At 52.4% G+C, this 21004-nt stretch overlaps 3 protein-coding genes across 7 annotated transcripts; all 3 read left to right on the top strand.

The window, feature by feature from the left end:
- Positions 1 to 3298: 3298 nt before the first annotated feature.
- On the top strand, positions 3299 to 10534 carry lipea (lipase, hormone-sensitive a). 4 transcript variants are annotated; one of them, XM_086178305.1, is made up of 13 exons: positions 3299 to 3829; positions 5015 to 5204; positions 5364 to 5634; positions 5802 to 6086; positions 6980 to 7070; positions 7153 to 7298; positions 7388 to 7573; positions 7678 to 7830; positions 7922 to 8066; positions 8195 to 8422; positions 8840 to 9222; positions 9639 to 9814; positions 10302 to 10534. In XM_086178305.1, the coding sequence occupies exons 1-13, from the start codon at positions 3769 to 3771 to the stop codon at positions 10462 to 10464; spliced, it is 2478 nt and encodes an 825-aa protein (XP_086034431.1). In that variant the 5' UTR covers positions 3299 to 3768; the 3' UTR covers positions 10465 to 10534. The 4 variants fall into 4 exon arrangements, with proteins under 4 accessions (XP_086034431.1, XP_086034433.1, XP_086034434.1 ...); XM_086178308.1 differs by lacking the exon at positions 3299 to 3829 and adding an exon at positions 3844 to 3984; XM_086178309.1 differs by lacking the exon at positions 3299 to 3829 and adding an exon at positions 4056 to 4175.
- Positions 10523 to 12088, top strand: LOC147215989 (trypsin-2-like). Of its 2 annotated transcripts, XM_086178312.1 has the most exons (6): positions 10523 to 10708; positions 10794 to 10941; positions 11015 to 11271; positions 11378 to 11514; positions 11602 to 11703; positions 11886 to 12088. In XM_086178312.1, exons 1-6 carry the CDS (start codon positions 10672 to 10674, stop codon positions 11931 to 11933), a joined length of 729 nt encoding a protein of 242 aa, XP_086034438.1. In that variant the 5' UTR covers positions 10523 to 10671; the 3' UTR covers positions 11934 to 12088. The 2 variants fall into 2 exon arrangements, with proteins under 2 accessions (XP_086034438.1, XP_086034437.1); XM_086178311.1 differs by lacking the exon at positions 11886 to 12088 and having other exon boundaries at positions 11602 to 11798.
- Positions 12089 to 12232: 144 nt separating this feature from the next.
- LOC147215988 (putative ATP-dependent RNA helicase ddx6) lies at positions 12233 to 20755 on the top strand. Its single transcript, XM_086178310.1, has 13 exons — positions 12233 to 12416; positions 13810 to 14851; positions 15099 to 15203; positions 15403 to 15532; positions 15662 to 15808; positions 15945 to 16039; positions 16126 to 16248; positions 16418 to 16546; positions 16640 to 16756; positions 16884 to 16947; positions 17039 to 17140; positions 17613 to 17823; positions 17908 to 20755. Exons 2-12 carry the CDS (start codon positions 14609 to 14611, stop codon positions 17816 to 17818), a joined length of 1461 nt encoding a protein of 486 aa, XP_086034436.1. The 5' UTR covers positions 12233 to 12416; positions 13810 to 14608; the 3' UTR covers positions 17819 to 17823; positions 17908 to 20755.
- Positions 20756 to 21004: the final 249 nt, after the last annotated feature.

Genomic DNA, 21004 nt, shown 5'->3' with positions numbered 1-21004 from the left:
GCAAATCAACAGTTTGGTACATTCTGAGAGGAAAAAGAATGCGCTGGTCAGCTAGGGAACTTCAAAAAGGCCTGGACGTCCACGGAAGACAACAGAGGTGGACGATCACAGAATCCTTTCCACGGTGAAGAAAAACCCCTTCACAACATCCACTGAAGTGAAGAACACTCCAGGAAGTAGGTGTATCGGTATCTAAGTCTACCATAAAGAGAGTCAATACAAAGGATTCACCACAAGATGTAAACCATTCATCAGCCCCAAAAATAGAAAGGCCAGAACTGAGTTTGCCAGAAAACACCTGAAGAAGCCAGCCCAGTTCTGGAACAGCATTCTTTGGATAGATGAGCGTAAGATAAACCTGTACCAGAATGATGGGAAGAAGGAAGTTTGGAGAAGAAGTAGAACAGCTCATGATCCACAGCACACCACGTCTTCTGTAAAACATGGGGGCAGTGTGGTGGCATGGCTTCCACTTGTATCTATTGATGATGTGACAAAAGACAGAAGCAGACGGATTGTAGTTGTTTCACGTCAAATCAAACCTGGTGGCATGCAGAGCACGAATCATGAAGATTGTGTCACTGTCCAAATAGTTCTGCGACTAACTGTAAATCTATCAATCAATTGAAAAACTAGTTGCCTGCTGGCGTCTCCAAATATTTCCAACTCTGGCTGATCATGGCTTTTTGTCTCTGTCAAGGCTTGTCTAATTGGCACAGGTGTGGCTACCTGGGCCATTTAACCCCTCGTATGCCACAAAAGGTGCACAAGTCTGCCAGCAGATGTCACCACCATGAACAACAAAATAATGGCTCCTACAGTGACAGTCACCTGCCTCACATTTCCTCCTTCTGTGGAGAAGGAAGAGACAAGGAATGCGATGGATGGTTGGTCTGCTGCAGGAGACTGATCCTGACAAGTTCTGCGGTCTGAAGTGGGTGAAGGTTGAACCCTCAGGTGTCCATCTAAAACCAAGCACAAGGTGAAGTTTGGGTGGAACTGGGTGAAGGACAAAGGTGAAAAAATCCGCATGGATGTGAAGGCCCTGAACAAGCTGTCCGCTACATCACAAGTTTATCATTTGAAAAAGCACATTGTGGTGACGAAGAGCTTCCACGCTGTTTGTGCGGTGCATCTTGGTAAATCAAATAGTCTAGTATCTGAAGTCTTGTGTCAGTCAGATGTTCTGACGTTCATGCAGTCACACGCCGGAGATTTGGCCTTTCTGACCAAACCGAGGGAGAACTTGCAGTCAGTGCATGGTACAGCATTGGACTGAGGAGAAAGGACAACACACAGCGGTGGCAGCAGAAGTTCACAGTCAAATGCTGACAATGAAATGAAACGAAAGCAGAGTTTTCCTCATTCCAGCTTCGCTCCCAAAAATTGCACTCCGAGTGATCCGACGGACCGTCGGCCGTCCAAGGGCTGCTTGTCTCTACTGCCTTCTGAGAACAGCACCCAAGGAGGACATCATTTCCAGTTTGGATCCTAGGTAGACCTTAGTTCTGCTCCTTCAAGCAGCCCCTGACAGAGCTTATTTGGACCGCTTGATGAACCGATCTGCGGCCTCAGAATGACATGCGGCACTTTCTTCTGGTTTTATGTCAGTCAGCTCATTTCACAGTAATTACAAAGATTGCAATCAAGTTCTGCTTAATCGTTTAGCATGTTTTACAGCCTTATCAAACACAAATAAAGACCATAAAGCCAAATCCCAATAAATCTACCTGTGGGATGTGATCACTTAGACCATATGTTTCAAAGTGAACGTCATCTTTCGGAACCGCTGACTGTCCTCAGGAGCGTCTCCTGTACATTGGAAAAAGTCAACGGTGATGATCCTTGGCCTTGATGGTGATGATGATGATGAAGATTTGAAATCCTCAACCTCTCCTGGTGCCGATGCAAGGATCAGAGGTCAGTCAGCATCATCCACTAGAGCCGGGGTCGGCAACCCGCGGCTCTTTCATCTTTACACTACGGCTTGGGAAAATAAATTATAAATATGTAATTGAAGCGTATTTCATTTGTGTTAATTCCTTATTTTAACTTTTAGTTCTAAGTTGGAAGATTTTTGTGATCTTGAAATGTTAAATAAAATTATAGTTATTATTTTTCGCCGCGCAAAATAACGTCACACTGGCGGAAGCCGGTATACCCGCCAGCCGGTAAAGTCCCAATTTGCAGATGCTGTGCGCAGAAGTTCAGGAGCAGAAGTCCCATAAACCAGGTAAAATAAATATTTATGAAGATATTTTGCAAATATTTATTTTTTATTGTTTACTGACACAGTGATTTTTTCCCGATTTATTTTTAAAATTCAGGTCAAGGCTCCGCTACACGCTCTGAAAGCCCAAAGCTCAAAATGAGTTCATTACATAAATAAAATTAAATTTTCTATGTAATACTTTGTGAATTTCAGAAGCAACACACTACACACTTGTTTATACAAAGTGTAAAGGTAATTAAAAGCAATTTATACCGTGGTACCTTTATTTCAGACGTCAAAAAGTAATTGCGGCTCCCAGTGTTTTCTTTTCCGAGGAAACCGGGTCCAAATGGCTCTTTGGATGTTACGGGTTGCCGACCCCTGGACTAGAATATTTGACAAGAGAAACACTTAGTTTTAAGTTACGCAAACTATTTGCTTTCTTCTGCACAAACACAAAAGGCTCATCTTGGACTGCAGGCGTGTACTTTAGGTAAACCTGAAACAGCAATCCCGCAATGAACTTCCACTTCTGAAGCATTTCAAGACTCAGGTTCTGTTAAGAGTGCTGATTATTTTGTGCTTTGGTGATGATGTTGTGTGTTCTACCCTGGATAATTCTTGAAATGTTCGCTCAGCACCAGGATCCACCAGGCAGTCTCAACAAGCATGGGGGGTCTAGCGACACTTTGTGGTCAAACTTCAGAATCCAGTCTATCTCGCCACTCTAATCTCACAATCGATGACATAAATTGACCAAAATGTGGGGATTTAAACTTCCAACAAACTACTTGAAACACTACGAAAATAAAAATTATTTTCAGAGGAAATACAAAGTTACCCTCCAGGAAAATGCGGTATTACACAAAAAAGGAGGTTAAAAGTCATTCTTCTAATTATTATTATCATCGTCAACTGAGATGACAATTGAAGCACAATTATTATACTTATGATGAATATTAAACACTGTAATCGATTTTTTTACAGTCGTATTAAGTTCGAAAACGTGGTTCTCCATGGCTTATTTCTTTCGTAACTCCTCATGAACGCGAACTCCTCTCAGTTTGTCAGTGATATTCGGTAACTGGCTTCTTGCGAACCTACGGGATATGCTAGCACTCAGAGCTAGCCGCCGCTAGCCAACGGACGTGCTAACAGTCAGAGCTAGGCGTCGCTAGTCAATGGACGAGCTAACAGTCAGCGCTAGCCGTTGCTACCCTACGTATGTGCGAGCACTCAGAGCTAGCCGCCACTAGTCAACGGACGTGCTAACACTCAGAGCTAACCGTTGCTACCCTACGTATGTGCGTGCACTCAGAGCTAGCCGCCTCTAGCCAACGGACGTGCTAACTACGTGTGAGCGAGCACTCAGAGCTAGCCGCCTCTAGCCAACGGACATGCTAACAGTCAGAGCTAACCGTTGCCACCCTACGTATGTGCTAACACTCAGAGCTAGCCGCCGCTAGTCAACGGACGTGCTAACACTCAGAGCTAGTCGTCCCCGCTAGCCTACGGACGTGCTAACACTTAAAGCTAGCCGCTGCTAGCGCGTCGTCATGACGTTTCCCAGGATCCAGCGGGCGGACGCACTCCTCCGCGCAGTACCAACCTGGCTCGGTAAGAGAAACCGAAAACACTCCGCTGAACCTCCGGCGCCTGCCGACCGGTCCCGTCCGCCGGGTTAGAGTCGTTTGGATCCACGGCGACGAGCCAAAAGCGGATATACGACGCCGTCATGGTCGGTTGACGCGGAGCAACAGGTTGACAAGCAGGTAAAGTCCTCCGCGGGTTCGAGGGGGAAAACGCCGGGGGACTACTTCTTCCCCGGCCCGGTCCAAACAGCTGGGGTTCGGGGTCGAGGGAGCGGAAGAACACACGGGAGAAGGTGGTTCTCCGTCAGCTGGATTATCATCCAGATATAAGTAGTAGAAGAACCAGAACTGGGATTACACCTGCTCCACAGGTGAGGCTCACAGAAATGGTCCTGGGAAAGTTCTGCTCCCTTCATTTGGTGTTTTCTGGGAGGGTCACACACACACACACACACACACACGCACACACACGCACACGTATATATATCTTTGTGACATGAGATGAACCAGGCCAGACTTTGGAACAAAATGTTCACAGATATGTATCTATAGTCTTCTTTCGGCTTTTCCCTTCAGGGGTCGCCATCAACTTTCTCCATCTGACCTTATTCTCTGGATCCTCCTCTTTCACACCAACTACCTTCATATCCTCTCACTATGTCCATAAAGCTTCTCTTTGGTCTTCCTCCAGACCTCTTGCCTGGCAGCTCCAGTTCACAGATATGTATACAGAGGAAATAATTCAGTATTTTCCCACGTGTGATGTCATCCTCCTTTAGTTATGAGATGTTTTCACGGAGGAACAATCGTCCGTCTCTCTGCGAGCAGAATTACAGGAACTGTGTGTGTGGTGAAGATCAGCTCTTTAACCAGAACATGCCCCGGAGAGCTTATGGAGGAGATGTGTCATACTCAGTACTTATTGAACCTTCTGGACAGATGTCACTAATGGATGTCCAGATGTCTTTAATAACATCTGCAGTCAGAGGAGGTGGTCAGGTGTGCACATCTGCCCCAGGTTCCGGCATAGAAGGCGGGTTTGTTCTCCACACATCTTCTCCCATCTTCTGCGGGGTTCTGGTGTGTGTTTTGGGTCCAACCCAGTCGAGAACCAACTGTCCGGAGGGCAGGAGAAGACAGCTGCTTTGAAGCTGTCCATTAGGAAGGTTCTCACAATTGTTCTCATTTCCACGTTTATAATTCCTGTTAGTGCTTGAAGATCTGAAGACCTTCAGCCGGAAGGTCAGAGCACGGCAGCTCAGCTATGAACGGCGTCAGATCCTCTTCAGTATTCAGCCGTCGCCTCCAGCCGCTCTCCTGGGGTCACCAGACAAGAGGCTGGTTCAAAGCTCAGCCTTCAGCCTACGCAGATACTCAAGTCCTGAACAGGAGATAATCAGGTTGGTGAGAGCTCAGCAGATGCAGAGGGGGAAGGGAGGGCTGATGTTTTTGGTGACTCATGGGTTCATGGTCCTTTTTTTTGAAGATAGATGAGCACATGACAGGTCAGCTGAGTCACCAAGTCGGCCGACGTAGACTAACACCTGGTCTGCTCGCAGGCTCGTCGCCCCTGGGCTTCCTGCCTCGGACATGGACCTCAAGCTTGTGTTTGAAGCCTTGGAGACGGTGTGTGAAGACATCATCTCCGCCTTCTGCGAGCCGTCTGACTTCCCGCACGGAGCCGTGGCCCAGCGCCTGGTCACATGTATGCAGAAGGTCCGTGAGCACAGCCGGGCCCTGGAGCCGGTGGTGGCCAGCTTCACCGCCGTCTATCACCATTACGACTTCGACGCGCAAACGCCCGGCAACGGTTACCGCACGCTGGTCAAGGTAGGCAGATAGCCTAGTGTCGTTTCTGAGTTCTAGTTCCTTCTAGATCTTTTTGCAAGTGTCCAAAGCTGAGAGAAGTGGGCTAGAAGTCTACTCCAGTTCCTGAGGTGAACACGCTGTGGTTTGCCCCGTGACAAGATGTCTGTGGTTGCTCCACTGTTTTCCAGGTACTTCAGTCCTGCCTTTTGCACATCGTTCACAAGGGTCGCTACGTGGCCTCCAACCACAGCGGGGCCTTCTTCAGGGCCGACCACAACGCCTCGGAGATGGAGGCGTACTGCAGCGCCCTCTGCCAGCTGCGAGCCCTGCTCTACCTTGCCCAGCAGCTCATCGGAGACAACCAGTGTGGCCAGCTGTTCTCCCTGCACGACGGGAACCTGAGCCGCAGGTTCGTGCAGGAGTACAGCTCCATGCACAAAGCCTGCTTCTATGGCCGCTGCCTGGGCTTCCAGGTCAGCTTGCAAACCCCTGCGGCACATTCAGAACTACAACGCTGAACCAGAAGTTCGGGTTCAGGACAACAGCTCTGAGCTAGAAGTTCAGGTTCAAGACTACAACTCTGAACCAGAAGTTCAGTTTCAAGACTACAACTCTTAGCCAGAAGTTCAGGACTATAACTCTTAGCTAGAATTCAGGTTCAGGACTACAACTCTTAGCTAGAAGTTCAGGTTCAAGACTACAACTCTGAACCAGAAGTTCAGGTTCAAGACTACAACTCTTAGCCAGAAGTTCAGTTTCAAGACTACAACTCTTAGCTAGAAGTTCAGGTTCAAGACTACAGCTCTGAATCAGAAGTTCAGTTTCAAGACTACAGTTCTTAGCCAGAAGTTCAGGACTATAACTCTTAGCTAGAAGTTCAGGTTCAAGACTACAACTCTTAGCCAGAAGTTCAGTTTCAAGACTACAACTCTTAGCTAGAAGTTCAGGTTCAAGACTACGACTCTGAACCAGAAGTTCAGGTTCAAGACTACAGCTCTCTGAACCTGACGTTCAGTTTCAAGACTATAACTCTTAGCCAGAAGTTCAGGTTCAGGACCACAGCTCAGACCCATAAGTTCAGTCTCAGGACTACAACCCTTGACCAGGTCAGGTCATACACTCCCCTCCTCTAGTGTTTAAAGGTGAATCCAAACTGCATTGCCAACAACTGGAGATGCAAGGAAATGTTTATCTTCTATCTTGGCTCATGGTTTGACTCAAACCCAACTGTCCGTTGCTGTGCCAGTAGAGTGTAGAGGTTCAGCTGGAGAGTCAGAAGGTGTCAGGACTGCTGGGTCCGTATGTCACACCTGAGGTTCTCTTTGAAGGAACTCTTCTGGTTGAACTTGTGTCTCTGTTTTCGCAGTTCTCCCCAGCTCTTCGTCCATTCCTCCAGACCGTAGTTATCAGCATGATTTCATACGGAGAGACGTACGGTAAACAGCAGTCTGGCCTGGGTGAGTCCTCCTCCAGCCAGGTGCCACCACCATGAAGATGATGGCGAAAGTCTGATTTGGTCCGTCGTCTTCTCTGTTGAAGGGATGGCGGCGCTCTCGCTCCTCACATCAGGCAAATATGTCATGGATCCAGAGCTGCGCGGCGCCGAGTTTGAGCGGATCACCCAGAACCTGGACCTGCAGTTTTGGAAATCCTTCTGGAACCTGACGGAGTCCGGATTGATCACAGTAGGCGGGGTCGGGTCTTCTGGGGCTTCTGAGCCTGGTCACCCGTGTGTGTCTGATTCTTCTCTGCTGGACCTCCATTCTGTGCCAAGGGTTTCAGCAGAATGGCCTCCAACGCGGTTCAGGTGAACCTCACTCTGACGGCGCCCCCTGTCAGCCTGCGCCTCCCCCTGGCCTCAGACCCCAGCCTGTTCACCACCGTGTCCCCCCCGCTGGCCCACTGGGGCCCGGGGCCGGTCCACATGCGCCTGATCTCCTACGACGTTCGAGAAGGGCAGGTGAGGAGCCTCCGAGGCAGCTGACGTGTTCTCCAAACCGCTTGAGATGCAGAAAAGACCCTTGACTGGACCTTCTCACGTTGCCACCCCCTCCTTGTCTCCAGGACAGCCCGGAGCTGTCGGCTCTCTCTGGGACCGACTCGCCCCCCCTGGCCGCCTCTCAGCGCCCCTGGGTGCAGAAGCAGCCTCCGTCTCCATGGCTGCTCGTCCACTTCCACGGAGGCGGCTTTGTGGCCCAAACGTCCAAATCCCACGAGGTGGGGAGCGGAAGAACGCCGGCAGAGGGTTCGGCTCTTTTCGTTCCCGTCCTTCATTACCCGGTGGTCATCGCGCCTCTCCTGGTTTCAGAACTACCTGCGCAGCTGGTCCAAGGAGCTGGGCGTCCCCGTCCTCTCGGTGGACTACTCCCTCTCTCCGGAGGCGCCCTTCCCCCGAGCTCTGGAGGAGTGCTTCTACGCCTACTGCTGGGCGCTCGACAACTGCCACCTGCTGGGTCAGTGCTTCTCGCTGTCCGGCCGTTGAGGACCTTGAGGCTGCTTTGAGGTTCTAGAACTCCTGGAACCAGAACCAGCACGGGTATGCCCGGACGTCGTTCTCACGGCTTCGTCCTGTCGATCCCAGGTTCTACAGCGGAGCGGGTGTGTCTGGCAGGAGACAGTGCCGGGGGGAACCTCTGCATCACCGTGTCCATGAAGGCCATGTCGACCGGCATCCGAGTCCCGGACGGGATCATGGCCGCCTACCCCGCCGCCTTGTTGACAACGGACGCCTCGCCTTCCCGCCTGCTCACCCTCATCGACCCTCTGCTACCCCTGGGTGTCCTTGCAAAGTGCCTCAATGCCTATGCAGGTATGTGGGTGTGTGTGTGTGCTTTACTCCCCGCCTGGTTTATCACAAGGGAACAGAAAACACAACATTTGTGGCCAAACCCTGAGGATGAGGGTGGAAGATCAGCAGATTGTTGTCTCACAAGCGGCGAAGCCGGGGGTGAACTCCAGGTCCGAGAACCCCGGAAATGGGGTAGTCGTAAGACCAGGAGCAGAAGATTAACCACAGCTTCATGAAGAACACCTACTCCAGCCTCGGGGCGAGCTGGCTCGGGCGCTAGAGCGGTCGTCTTGGTACCCGGGGGTTCCGGAGCGAGACCCTGCAGCCGATCTCCACAGAGCTACCCGAGTTCTCCTGTTCCTGCCAGAACATCCCATGATTTCTCCCTAGCTCCTCGGAGGTGTGGAGAGATCTGACCCTTCCTTCTTCTCGTCGCAGGTGCCGACACCCAGAGCGTGCAGCGTGCGGTGGGCGGAGCCAACCTGAGCTCCCTGGGCAGAGACACCGCCATGGTGCTCAGCGACCTCACCCAGGGGGCCTCCAACTGGATCCAGTCCCTGCTGGACCCCATGAGGCCCATGGGGGCGGCGCGCTCTTCCACCGCGCAAAGAAGTTCCTCCAGGGCAGATCGCCGGCCGCTGAGCCTCCACTCGCCTAACCCTGACGGCGTCCTGAACTACCCCGGGGGTTTCGAGCCCCTGCGCTCGGAGTGCCTGGCCTTGGTCCACTCCACGTCCTGCCCCATCATCAGGAACCCCTTTGTGTCTCCGCTCCTGGCTCCTGCAGGCCTGCTGAAAGGCCTGCCGCCTGTCCACATCGTGGTGAGAGAGGGGGCGGGGGTAGTCTAGATGGTTCACTTCAATGTGCCTGGAGGCAGCTGGACCTCCTCGGGGTTCTTGAAGGCGTCTGAGATCTGCGAGAACCTCGAGCAAGACCAGCTGCCAGTGTCAGGTTTGCAGAGGTTCTAGAAAGAAACTTCACCTTCTGCTGCTTCCATGGTACTTCAGATAAGATGAAGTCGTGCTCATTAGCTTTGCGATGAAACGCAAAGAAAGCGCCGCGCCTGGTATCTCCACGGGGTTTCCCGCTCACCTGCTCCTCTCAGGGTTCTTCTCAGTCTGTCCTCAAAGACCGAAGCTGTCTTTTGTGACTGAAAGGTCTATGTCTCAGCCGGTCAGGCTCAGGTGATAGACCTCCGAACGTTCACAGCAGCCTGTCGTCCCCCATGTCTCCTCAGGCCTCTGCTCTGGACGCCCTGCTGGACGACTCGGTGACCTTCGCCAAGAAGCTGCGGGATGCGGGCCAGCCCGTGAGCCTGACGGTGGTGGAAGATCTCCCTCACGGCTTCCTCAGCCTGTCGCAGCTCTCCAAAGACACCGAGGTGGCCGCGGAAATCTGCATCCAGAAAATCAGGCAGGTGTTCCAGCAAGAAGCTGTTCTCTGAAGCCACCTTGAAATCTGTTTCCGCACAAGCTTATCTTCAGGAGGAGATGAAGCCACTCGTTCTTGCACTTTGACTTTTGCCTCCCGATGTTCTCAGTACTCCACGTCAGCAAAATGAATGTGGACCTGAAGTGCCTTAATGTTTTCCTAATTTCTTGTTTCTCACCTGGAGCTGTCCTCCATAAACCAGCGTGGAAGTTCTCCTCCTTTTCTTTCTCTGTGGTTGTCGCGTTTGAATCGGACGTGCGATCTGGTTTACCCGGGTTCTTCCTGTTTACAAGAAGGAACCCCTGACCTTCTACTGACCAGCAGGGGGTGGACAGAAGGTCCTCCCCCTTTGCGTTTAATCAACTGCTGTGCCGTTTCACACCTGTAATAAAGTGGAGAGACAAAGCTTGCCTGGAGTGTCGCTGTTATTTGAGCATGCGGTGAGGGAACATGGTATCTGCTCCGGCAGGTGGACCCCACGACCCTGCTCTCCTCCGCCTACACACCTGCTCCATCACAAGCTTTCCAGACTATTAAATAAACATCTCATCATGTGTGCGCCGCCCCATCGGCTGGATCTTCAGGACCCCTCCGCGCGATCAACCCGACGGAGGTCATCTACCACACCTTGACGTTTCTCAACGCTGTTTGCTCTTCGGGCAGTTGTCTGGGTTCCCAGACTCGTATATGTGTTTCTGGCAGCGGTTCAAGGCACCGGAGAACCTCCTGCACCTCCTCCACCATCACCAGGTGTTGGTGACGTGGTCGGGCTGGGGTTTAAATCTGAGGAGGGGGCCAAAGCCATCCGCCCGTCTGCAGCGACCCACACAGAAGCAGCCATGATCCTCCTCCTCCTGGTTCTGGTGGCGAGCGAAGGTGAGTTAGCCGGAGTTCACATTGACCCTCTGGGGTCTTCATGGCCTGGTCACAGCAGACATCTCCGTTTCGGTCCTCCGAGCAGCTGCCCTTGGCTATGATAAGATCGTGGGCGGCTACGAGTGCCGGCCTCACTCCGTCCCTTGGCAGGTGTCCCTCAACAACGGTTGGCACTTCTGCGGAGGAACCCTGATCAGCGAGCGCTGGGTGGTCAGCGCCGCACACTGCTTCAAGTAAGAAGGCCCGCCTCGGAAGACCTCCCTCCGCTCCTCAGCTTCTCAGCCCGTCGGCCTTCGTGTTTGGCAGGGAGGAGGACATCGAGCTGCGCTTGGGCGAACACCATCTACGCTACAAGGACGGACCCGAGCAGTTCATCGCCCCGGCCGTCGTCATTCGCCACCCCGAGTATGACCGCTACACCATCAACAACGACATCATGCTGATCAAACTGGCCGAGCCGGCCAAGTTGGACCAGTACGTTCACCCCGTGGACCTGCCCAGCAGCTGTGCTCCTGCAGGAAGCCGCTGCCTGGTGTCCGGCTGGGGAGCAACCCAGAGTCCCTGTAAGTCCTGATGGTGCTGCTGCTGGACCAACCTAGCCAGGAAGGGTGGTCAGGGTCTCACGCCTGTGTGTATGTGTGTGTGTGTGTGTGTGTGTGTGCGGTCCAGTCGGTTGTCTGAAATGTCTGAACTGCCTGGACCTCCCCATCCTGTCCCAGGACGACTGTGAGCGTTCCTACCCCAACAGGATCACGTCCTCCATGTTCTGCGCCGGGTTCCTGGAGGGGGGGAAGGATTCCTGCCAGGTACCTGAAGGCAAACGTACAAACACTGGAGAGATCTAAAGAGCCTGGTGTTGCCAGTGAGAGTAATGTCTCCACGTTCTCCGTCAGGGAGACTCCGGGGGCCCCCTGGTGTGCAACGGGGAGCTACAGGGCGTGGTATCCTGGGGCTGGGGCTGTGCGGAGGAAAATCGTCCCGGGGTTTACGCCAAGGTTGGTGTTCCACCTGCAGGCAAACTCCTGGGAAAACCCCATAATTGGCAGAAACAACACCCGACGTTGTCACGCTACTGAATCATCAAGTTCATCAACACACCTCCAATTGATATAATTATTGTGACAAACTGCGTCCACCAGCTCCGATTTCCTCACGGTGTGTCGCTTCTCCTGTCCAGGTCTGCCACTTCACCGACTGGATCCGCGCCATGATGAAGGCCCATTGAGGCGTCAGCGTCTTCACCGTGTTCTGGTCCGTGTTTCAGTTACGTCTGCAGAATCTGCGAAAACGCCTGCATTCAACTCAACTTTCCTCCGCCTTTTTTTTTCTTCAAATATGCACAGATGATATTGTCCTAATGATTGCCCATACCGTGCTCCTCTTATACCCCTATTAAATCATTTGCATTAAAAACAAACAAAAAAATCTCATTTCATTATTTATTCCTTACTGTGTGAGCACCGTGGCAGTACCCCTCCGGTCCGGTAGGTGGCGCTAGTGTGCCAGATTCACCTCTGATAAGGCGAGGCGAAAAGGGACGTCGAGGAAGAGATGAAGACGAAGGCGACCATGTTGATTTAAAGGAAGAAGAAACACAATAGAGGCGATTTATTTCAAGTAAAAGATTCACGTATTAAAACGAACCCCAAACGGGACTCATCGGTAAAGAGCGAAGTGTATATCCGTCGTAAAATGTCAGAAAACTAAGGTGGGTATCCGGCGTCGCCGGAGCCGAGAAAAACAGCCGACTTGTCCGGAGCACTGTAGCTTTAAAGCTAACGTTAGCTTCGGGACTTATTTGTGCTAAACTAGCCTCGAAGCTAGCGGGTTTGCTAATCGAGCTACGCAAGCTAACGTTAATAGCCCGTGATGTAGCGGACATCGCGAGAATTGTGTATGAGTTAATAATTTTAAAGTCAATATTTGTAACACACGAAGACTATTAAGTCGCGAAATCAGGGTTGGTTAGACTGCATCGATCGTAGCGGCCTTTGGGGTTAACGTTAGCTAGCTTAGCGCTCACACCGATCTGTTGTTTTGACTCGGATTTAGCTGTTCTGAAGCCTTCGCTGACGTCCAGCTGGGCTCCGGGCAAGAAAAAGCCCTGGAAAACTTAAAACCTCGGAGTTTTACGATTAATTGTTATTTCGTCGCCTCGCTGAACGTAATCCGCGGATTAAAGTAAAATTGTGTTCATGAAAATCGCATTTGATTGTACAAGCCCATACGCGCAAGCACGGTAAACAAATCTGTTTGCTGCTCGATAATCGATGCATGAAATCGATTTGGGACCCCGAGGCTCTGCTGTTTTGACATCTCAACACTTTGGGAGGTTAATCGGCCTGCCGAGGGCGTCACACCTGGACAGCTCACTTGCATAATTAACTGCTTAAGCCTGAGGTGTCCTGGCCCCCAAACGTCTCATCGAAGGAAAGCTGAAACCGATTCTGTCTTCAGAACATACCAACAATAACTGAGTAGGTGTTCACCGTGAGTCACGGAGGACTCGTCTGTATTTGTTCACCGTGGCTGCTTCTCGTGGACACGCACGGATTTCCGTGCACCATGCGTTATTTGAAGCTGACTAATCCCCATGAGGAGAGACCTTCGTTCTCTGAAATGGCAAACACTACTTAATGCTCTGCAGGTTTCAACATTTTATGTTTCGTAAAGCTGGGAAGTTTGAGTGCAACTTCATGGTGAATCTGATGAACAGATTATTGATTGAATGTTGTTTTCATTTTTGCTCTGATGGACAAGGAAGTCATGACATCACCTGCGGGATGTTTTGTTAGCAAACATTTTCATTTCCTGATTGAGCAATCGGGTCTCTGCCAATGGATCGAGCGTCCCTCTAATCCCAAGGTTTGCCCTCGTGCCCAAGTGTCCTTGGCCCAGGTTGCCCCCCGATGGGCAGTTAGCATCTCGTAGCTCTGCTGCCATCCCCCTGCAAATGGTCTTAAAGCGGAGACTGTTTACAAATTAAAATAGAAACAGCAAACGCTTTAATTTATCCGATTAGTTCGGTTACCGTCGCGATTCTCCCGTCGGGTGACTTTCTCTCAAGTTGGCCCTGACCCCTTCTTTGGATCCGTTTGTAGGTGAGACGTTTGAGGTGTCGGCGGACCGAGGAGGAAGCACGTCGATCAGGGCTCCTGCAGCGAACACATCCAGCCGTAGACCTGCGGCGTCCAGGGAGAAGGTCGAGCGGCCGGAGCAGGAGGGACACACACTGTGGACTACAAGCGAGGGGGCGAGGGGGCTCTTCGGCTCGGGACGAGAAAACCCCTCGTATGCTTCAGGATTCCTGTTTGCTTTTTTAACACGAGGAAGTGGCATTTTCCCACGCGGTGCAGCAAAACAGGACAACAGTATAGACTTTCTAAGTTTGAGGAAACATTTGTATAAAGTTGGACATTTTGTTCTTCAGAGTGACAGGGATATTGAGCAACATTTCTGGACTGAAGGGTAAGCAGGGAATACTGCTCAATCTAGACTCAATCTTTGAAGAGGTTTTCCCCGGGTTGAGATTGCCTTAGTTGTTCTATTTCAGGACTTGAAGCGCTTTGATGCTTGTCCACGTATAATTTTTCTATACTGTGGGCAGGTGTATTCATGCAGATTTCTCTTCTTTTGAAGAGCAGGTGTACAGATATGATGTTTGTGCTGGTACGTCAGTCACTCTGTTGTTGAAGGGGACCGAGCTGCACGTACCTGTGTATATGTAAATACTATGAATTGACTTCTGTCCTCAAAGCTTCGGACTGAGAAGAATAGAGAATATTGTTTGTTAATGCTTTATGCTTTTTTTTTTTTTAACTTTTGAAGAGACTTTTTTTTTTTTTTTAAGAGAAAATCCTAAGACTTAAAAAAAAAAAAATCTTACTTTGGAGAAGAAAAATGGCGATGGCGCGGACAGAAAGTGTAGGCCCTCTGGTGGTGGGACTGAACAAGCAGAACGGGCAGCTCAGAGGACAGAATAAACCCGCTCCAGTCCAGCAGGGACCCACAACGCAAGGGAAGGCCCTGGGGGGGCCCCCGAAAGGAGGCGGCGCTTTGCAAGAGGCCGGCGGCATTAAGTTCGGAGATGACTGGAAGAAGAGCCTGAAGCTCCCGCCCAAAGACAACAGGGTCAAGACCTCGGTGAGTGGACCGTGGGTATGAGTTCAGACCTGCTGTGGAGGCCGCTCAGAGGACAGGACAGCTCCATAGAGGGGTTTACCGTCCACTTTGAGGTCACCTGGTCTCGGTCTTCTCGGTGTATCCGAATGTGGCCGAGCTCCCCTCTAAACATGGACGCCGCCGTCGGATCTTACCTCAAGGTCTGAGCCGGGTCCTGCTCTCGGTGTCCGGAGGTTCCTCCGCATCTAACCGTCTGCTTGTCTTCCAGGACGTGACGGCCACGAAGGGCAACGAGTTTGAAGATTATTGCCTCAAACGAGAGCTCCTAATGGGCATTTTTGAGATGGGGTGGGAGAAACCATCTCCTATCCAGGTACCGTGAAGAAGTCCTTGCGTTTCAGTTTGTTGACGTCGTAGCCTCCAGGGCGGGTGGGGGTCCGGGGATAAATTTGGGTGGGAAGCAGAACCTGTCTTTGGCCAGTTGGTTTGTGAGCGCATATGAGTGTAAACCAAACCTCGGTGTGACGCCTGGTAGGGTGAGGACATCCTGATATTCAAGTGTCTCCTTCCAGGAGGAGAGCATCCCCATCGCCCTGTCTGGAAGGGACATCTTGGCTCGGGCAAAAAACGGAACAGGAAAGAGCGGCGCCTATCTCATTCCCATGCTGGAGAGGATCGACCTGAAGAAGGACCATATCCAGGGTGAGGACTTCCTGCCTCTTACCTCCTTGAACCTTCACTGAAGTCCAAATCCGGTGACTTCTCTGGAGTGTCAGGAGCTCAGCTTCCCGTCACATAGCTGCAGTTTAACGTTTGAAACCGTGTCCCCAGCCATGGTCATGGTGCCCACCCGTGAGCTGGCTCTGCAGGTGAGCCAGATCTGCATCCAGATCAGCAAACATCTCGGGGGAGTCAAAGTCATGGCCACGACCGGAGGAACCAACCTGAGAGACGACATCATGCGCCTGGATGAGACCGGTGAGGACTCCACCGGACCCTCGGCTTGTTCTTCTGCGATTCTGTCTCGTGTGTCGTCTTCAGTGCGGGCAGATGTTCCTCTGCTTCCGGTGAAGGTTCCCTCACGCTGTCGGATGTTCTTTCTGTTCCGTTCCAGTTCACGTGGTCATCGCCACGCCCGGGAGGATCCTGGACCTGATAAAGAAAGGCGTCGCAAAGGTGGATCGAGTCCAGATGATGGTGATGGACGAGGTAAATGTCATCGGGGGCTTTGAGACGTCGGGGTCGCTCCACCTGTAGATGTTTGGTCTCATCCGTGGAAACGTGTCTCCCCACAGGCAGATAAGCTGCTGTCTCAGGACTTCGTGGTGCTCATCGAGGACATCATCAGCTTCCTGGCCAAGAATCGACAGATCCTGCTCTATTCTGCTACCTTCCCCATCAGCGTGCAGAAGTTCATGGTGAGTGGCCTGGAATCACAAACTCACAGACCATCTCATGAACATGCGGTCATCTGGGTCCAGCTCCAGTCGCGGAAGGCTCTTTTCAGTGTCTCCTATAAATGACACACTTCCCATCCAAGCCCCGTTGCTGCTAGTCTTCTACTCCTTCTCTCTGTGTGTCCTGCAGGCCAAGCACCTCCAGAAACCCTACGAGATCAACCTGATGGAGGAGTTGACTCTGAAGGGCATCACTCAGTATTACGCCTATGTCACAGAGAGACAGAAGGTCCACTGCCTCAACACGCTCTTCTCAAGGGTGAGTATCTCCAAGCCTCCACAGGACCACTGATGGGCCAAAAGCTGTGGCCCGGTGTTTCGGACACTGAAGGTCTGGCCGTTTCTCCTCCAGCTTCAGATCAACCAGTCCATCATCTTCTGTAATTCCACTCAGAGGGTGGAACTTCTGGCCAAAAAAATCACCCAGTTGGGCTACTCCTGCTTCTACATCCATGCCAAGATGATGCAGGTCAGAGTCTGCCGCTCTCAACTCGGAGCTGGAGGTGGAGGTGCAGGCTGAGGTGGTGGGACCACCCGCCCCACTCACCTTCTGATACGTGTCCTCTTTTGAAGATGATGTTCTTGTCGATTTCCAGGAATACAGGAACCGCGTGTTCCACGACTTCAGAAACGGACTCTGCAGAAACCTGGTCTGCACCGGTGAGTCGGAGCGGCTGGAGAGAAGGCCCTGAATGTCTTCTGGGTGGACCAGCAGCACCGATGACCTTGTGTTTTTCTGAACCCCCCCCAGATCTGTTCACCCGGGGTATCGACATCCAGGCGGTCAACGTGGTCATTAACTTCGACTTCCCCAAGAATGCAGAGACGTACCTCCATCGTATTGGAAGATCAGGTGCGTTCTTCTGCCCCTGGAGATGCTCTCCACCTCCTCCCTGGATGTTAAGGGCAGCTAATGTAGTTGGATTTGCTAGAACTAAGGCGGCGCTGCTTGTTAAAGTCCCCCACCTTCACACTCTGGGTAAGGAGTGTGAAGCAGCTTCAGGGCAGGAAGGGTCAGAACGTTGAGGTTCAGCAAAGGCGGACTGAAATGTCACTCCTCCCTTCCATCCCTGTCCTGCTCGACCCCAACCGGTGGAGGCAGAAGGTCGTCCGCATGGAGCTGGCGTCTGCCGGAGGTTCCTGCCTGGTAAAAGGCAGTGTTTCCTCACAGCTTTCTCCACGTGCTTCGCTCCTGGTGGAAGGTTGGGTTTGCGTAGGTCATCGTAGAGCGATTCGGACTTGATCTTCAAGGAAAGGGTCAGGAAACCTCCGGGTTGGGATCCTGGGCCGCGGAACCGACCTCTGACCCGTCTGGATTTCCTCAGGGAGGTTCGGTCACCTCGGCCTGGCCATCAACCTGATCACTTCTGAGGACCGCTTCAACCTGAAGGCCATCGAAGACCAGCTGGTGACCGACATCAAGCCCATCCCCAGCAGCATCGACAAGAGCCTGTACGTGGCAGAGTTCCACTCGGCCGGCGGAGACGGGGGCGACCGCGAGGAGAAACCAGGACCACAGGAAAGCACCTAAAGCAGGTGAGGCGGGTCAAGGTTGCGGTGGGCTGCGGACCAGAGGAGCGGCCGACCGGGACCGTGGTAACCGAAGCGTCTTCTCTCCAGGACCGGAGGACACCAGGCTTTTGCACAGACGTCAACGCTTGCACTCGAGCTTCAGGCAACCGTCTCCCTCTTCTCACCTGTCCTCCGAGCCCCTCCTCTGGACGGAGGCTCCTCCGTCTCCTCCCCTATTTCCCCTCCGCCGGAAAATCAAGCCGTGTTGTTTTGCATCAAGCCCGGCTCTCCCGGGGGTTCATCCGCCCCTTCCTCCCTCGGCCCGGTGTGTTTCAAGCCCACGCCGGATCATCTCTGGACCCGAGCAGCGTGTTCCCCTCCGGCGCCGACATCTAATGTCCGAACGCCGGCCGCCGTTCTGTCCACCTCCTCTGCTGTTGCCACTTAAGTGCCTTACTCACCGCCCCCCCCCCCCTCCACTCCCCGAGCAGTCACTCATTCACAGCCTGCTGGCTGGTGTCAGGCAGCAGAGAAGGAGCACAATAACCCCTCCAGTCATTTTAGATCCAGAGGACAAACATCCTGAACGTGAAGCTTCATCCCAGTGTGAACATTCGCAATAAAAAGGGCAGCTTTATCTACCCACCCACGACCCCCCCCTCGACCCCCGGGTAGTTTCTTTAGGGGTGTGAAGCCGTGAGCCTCAGACCCGCCCCAGGTCTCCAGGCTGCTTTCATTCCAGGTCGCATCCTGGCCCTCCGGCCGTGGCCTCCTGGGGGTCCGAAGGAGCCGTCTGGTGGCTGCAGACACACACCGGGCCGACGGCCCCAGGCCCCAAGGCCCCAAGGCCCCAAGGCCCCAAGGCCGCGCCCTCCCGGGTCTTTTTGGTGCAAAACAACACTCTGGCTTTCCCCTCCTTCGCTTTCCCCGTCACTTCTCCGGTTCGTCACCTGCGGAACCGTGGAACCTGCTGGTTTTTTTTTTTTTTTTTTTTTTTTTTGGTTTCAAAATCGGACACCCGGCGGCGACCGACACCTGTGAACGCGTCGCCGCCGGCTGTCCGACTCTGCCGCTGCCGCCGAGCGTTAGAAAGAGCTCTTGAAGACGGGGAGCAGAATCTGCTCCTCCCGGCAGGAGCCCGACAGGCTCCAGCGGCGGCCGAGGCTGTGTTTTTGTTTGCGGGCACAGATGGACGGCATCCCTCTGACGGCAGGGGGGCTTCTGTCTCTGAAAGCAGAACTGTAGCATCTTTGAACAGGCAGCTGTGACTTCACGTCCTCCCTTCCAGAGCGTCACTGAGAAGAAGAAGAAGAAGAAAAAAAAACAAGAAAAAATGAGAAAAAAAAAAAAAAGAGTATTTTTGCTTTTTAAGAGTTATTTTTGAAGTTTCCTAAAGCAGTCCGGCTGGGGGTGGAGGGCGGGGGCTCTGAGCTGGGGCTTCTCTCCAGACATCTCCAGCGGCTCCTCTGAAGCACCTGAAGCCTCCTGTGAGACCCGGCTCCTCCGAGGTCCACCTCAGACCAGGACCCTCAGCAGGGCCCCCCGCATCGCATCCGTGGGGACTCGGCAGCTCCTCCGCCTCCCCACAGGGGGGCGCTCTTTACACCAGCCGCTAGGAATCTCCAGGAAAGGAAACGGTGAACTGTTTACGCTCGTCGTTTACGATCTACAAGAGAAAAACAGAAGAACTTTGCTTCTTGGGCCGAGGAAGAGGAGGAGCCATCGGCCGCTCTGGTCACATCGGAGCAAAACCAAAAACACAACTGTGTGTGTGTGTGTGTGTGTGTGTGTGTGTGTGTGTGTGTGTGTGTGTGTGTGTGTGTGTGTGTGTGTGTGTGTGTGTGTGTGTGTGTGTGTGTGTGTGTGTGTGTGTGTGTGTGTGTGTGTGTGAGAGAGATGGAGAGAGATGTGGCTGTGTCAATGTCAAACTGCTTGTGTGGATGGAGAAGAACATGAAACCAGTAGTTATGGGTGTGTGAACTTGAGTGTGTGTGAGAGAGAGAGTATGAGACTTTAGTGTGTGTGAGTGTGAGAGAGAGAAGGCGTAAGCTGTTTTTGCAACTGTGGCAGAGGATCTCTGTCCGGATCCGGGTGGTGGAGCTCCAGCTGGCCTGAGGGGAGGATGAAGATCACGTCAGTCGTGTCCCAGGACGTTCTTCCTCAGGAGGAGGCTGGAGCTCCACTTGGCCGGATCCAGATGTTTAGTTTTTGTCCCTCAGACCTGATTTCAGATGTCTTCAGTATCAGGATGGGTGTTTACATTTGTCAGGGAACTTTGTTTTTTGTTTTTTTTTGTCCTCCCCCACCTCTCCTCCTCCTCCTCCTCCAGGATGGAGTTTGAGTCTGCTGGGCTCCTCCTCTCCTCCATCTCCCCGTGTCATTCCATCGTCTCCTCCATCTCCCAGCTAACATTCAAACTGTTTACCTAAAAAGAGTTAAAAAAAAAAAAGTGCTGGTTCTCTGATTTGATTGACAGCACCGACGGAGACTCACTTGCACCCCCCCTCGATTTCAATTAGAAAGATTTGAACTCGCGACCCCGTCTCTCCACACAAAGTGGATTCTGATATTCCCCATTGGCTTCCAGTAAATTCACCTCTTTCGGGTGCAGTCGTATTTCCCCTCCATCGCCACAGGCGGGAGAGGCAGCACGACTCACCAGGACCTGTCGGAGCTCCAGCTCCTGCAGACCTGCAGTCTGCAGACCACCATCTGGAGGAACCCGTTCCTCGTCTGCAGCTTTTGTGGGCCCGATCGCAGTCATTACATCACTGATGGCTCCTGTCTTCATCCTCGCCGGCTCATCAAACCTCATCCTCGCTGGTTGGGAGAAGATGCTCCTCGCAGAGTTGGTCCTGGTAGCAGCGGCGACTCGTCTTCTCGCTCTGCCCTCCGCTGTTGTAATGTGGAAATACAAGCAGGTGTTACCAAATTCAATAAATTCAAATGAAATTCAGCTGCTGACTCATCCTTGACTCCTACAGTAGATACTCCTCCGGTCTCTGGAGGTTTATTTACAACCCCATGATGATCATAAATTCGGGTTCTCTGCTATGATGGCTCCTCAACGGAAAGGCCTCTGAGATGATGTGCACCTGGTCTGGAGGCTTCTCGCCTGTGCTCACCCGCTACACCTGACAGGACAGCACAGCTGCTGTGACGAGCAGAGAACACACGGGGACGCTGTGTAACCCTTTAGACCGGA

This window comes from Fistularia commersonii, chromosome 30 (assembly GCF_037954325.1).
Source record: "Fistularia commersonii isolate RoL2024-O1a breed Wild chromosome 30, RoL_Fcom_v1.0, whole genome shotgun sequence".
NCBI lineage: Eukaryota > Metazoa > Chordata > Actinopteri > Syngnathiformes > Fistulariidae > Fistularia > Fistularia commersonii.
Note: the sequence above shows the minus strand (reverse complement) of the source record. Positions and strands in the feature narration are given on the sequence as shown.

Coding starts and splice junctions, on each gene's coding strand:
- LOC147215988 (XM_086178310.1), top strand. CDS start 14,609: ATGGCGATGGCGCGGACAGAAAGTGTAGGCCCTCTGGTGGTGGGACTG. Junction 16,040..16,125: donor AGATGATGGTGATGGACGAG/GTAAATGTCATC, acceptor GTCTCCCCACAG/GCAGATAAGCTGCTGTCTCA. Junction 16,948..17,038: donor CAGAAACCTGGTCTGCACCG/GTGAGTCGGAGC, acceptor AACCCCCCCCAG/ATCTGTTCACCCGGGGTATC.
- lipea (XM_086178305.1), top strand. CDS start 3,769: ATGACGTTTCCCAGGATCCAGCGGGCGGACGCACTCCTCCGCGCAGTA. Junction 5,205..5,363: donor CCTGAACAGGAGATAATCAG/GTTGGTGAGAGC, acceptor GTCTGCTCGCAG/GCTCGTCGCCCCTGGGCTTC. Junction 7,071..7,152: donor TAAACAGCAGTCTGGCCTGG/GTGAGTCCTCCT, acceptor TCTCTGTTGAAG/GGATGGCGGCGCTCTCGCTC.
- LOC147215989 (XM_086178311.1), top strand. CDS start 10,672: ATGATCCTCCTCCTCCTGGTTCTGGTGGCGAGCGAAG. Junction 11,272..11,377: donor GGGAGCAACCCAGAGTCCCT/GTAAGTCCTGAT, acceptor TGTGCGGTCCAG/TCGGTTGTCTGAAATGTCTG. Junction 11,515..11,601: donor GGGGGAAGGATTCCTGCCAG/GTACCTGAAGGC, acceptor GTTCTCCGTCAG/GGAGACTCCGGGGGCCCCCT.